We start from the raw sequence: 671 nt of genomic DNA on the forward strand, positions 1-671 counted from the left end.
TGGGGGGCCCCCCAAAGGCAAAGTGGCCAAAATTCTTTGCTTTACTTCTTCAAGTTCTTTGCAAGATCTGGCAAGAGCTGGGTCTTCTGCTGCTGCTGCTGCGAAGCTGCTGCAGTCTGCTGCTCGAATGGCGGTGCAGAGGGGGTAGTGGGCGAAGGAGGGGGGCAGCAGCGGCGGCTGCTGCTGCTGCTGCTGCTCCAGCAGCAGCAAACGGTACACTATGGAGTCCACCAAAGTCCTAAAAAGCTGCACATCTTCCGTGGGCTTTCCCAAAGTCTTGAGGGCCCTTGTCTCAGCACTTGCTGGGATCATGCTGCAGACAAGAGTGAAGAGTCGCTGCAGCAGCAGCACAGTTGCTTCTGGGCTTTGCTGCTGCTGCTGCTGCTGCTGCTGCTGCACCAGGCTCAGCCAGCTCTCGAAGCCGAAGCGCTGCGGCCGCCGCGTCAGCACGGCCTTCACCTCCGGGTCTTCGAGCTGCTGCGCAAAGGCAGCAGCAGCAGCAGCTTGCTGCAGCAGCTTGCAGAATGCTGCAGTGTGCTGCTGGCTGCGGAAGAACTTCTGCACCTGCTGCTCCTGCTGCTCCAGCCGCTCCAGCTGTGCCTGCTGCTCCTCCTGCTGCAGCTGCTGCTGCCCCTGCGGCGGCCCCTGCTGCTGCTGCTGCAGCAGCAGCT

General features: G+C 61.5%; 1 protein-coding gene across 1 annotated transcript in view; it reads right to left on the reverse strand.

The window, feature by feature from the left end:
- Positions 1–671, reverse strand: part of ETH_00039210 (uncharacterized protein) — a gene marked incomplete at both ends in the record, with an annotated part of 2742 nt that overhangs the window by 1058 nt on the left and 1013 nt on the right. The window contains one exon of the mRNA XM_013375302.1: positions 46–657. Coding sequence (XP_013230756.1) covers positions 46–657 — 612 coding nt within the window. The remainder of the gene's footprint in view (positions 1–45; positions 658–671) is intronic.

This window comes from Eimeria tenella, genomic scaffold (assembly GCF_000499545.2).
Source record: "Eimeria tenella Houghton genomic scaffold, Eth_scaff2659, whole genome shotgun sequence".
NCBI classification, from domain to species: domain Eukaryota; phylum Apicomplexa; class Conoidasida; order Eucoccidiorida; family Eimeriidae; genus Eimeria; species Eimeria tenella.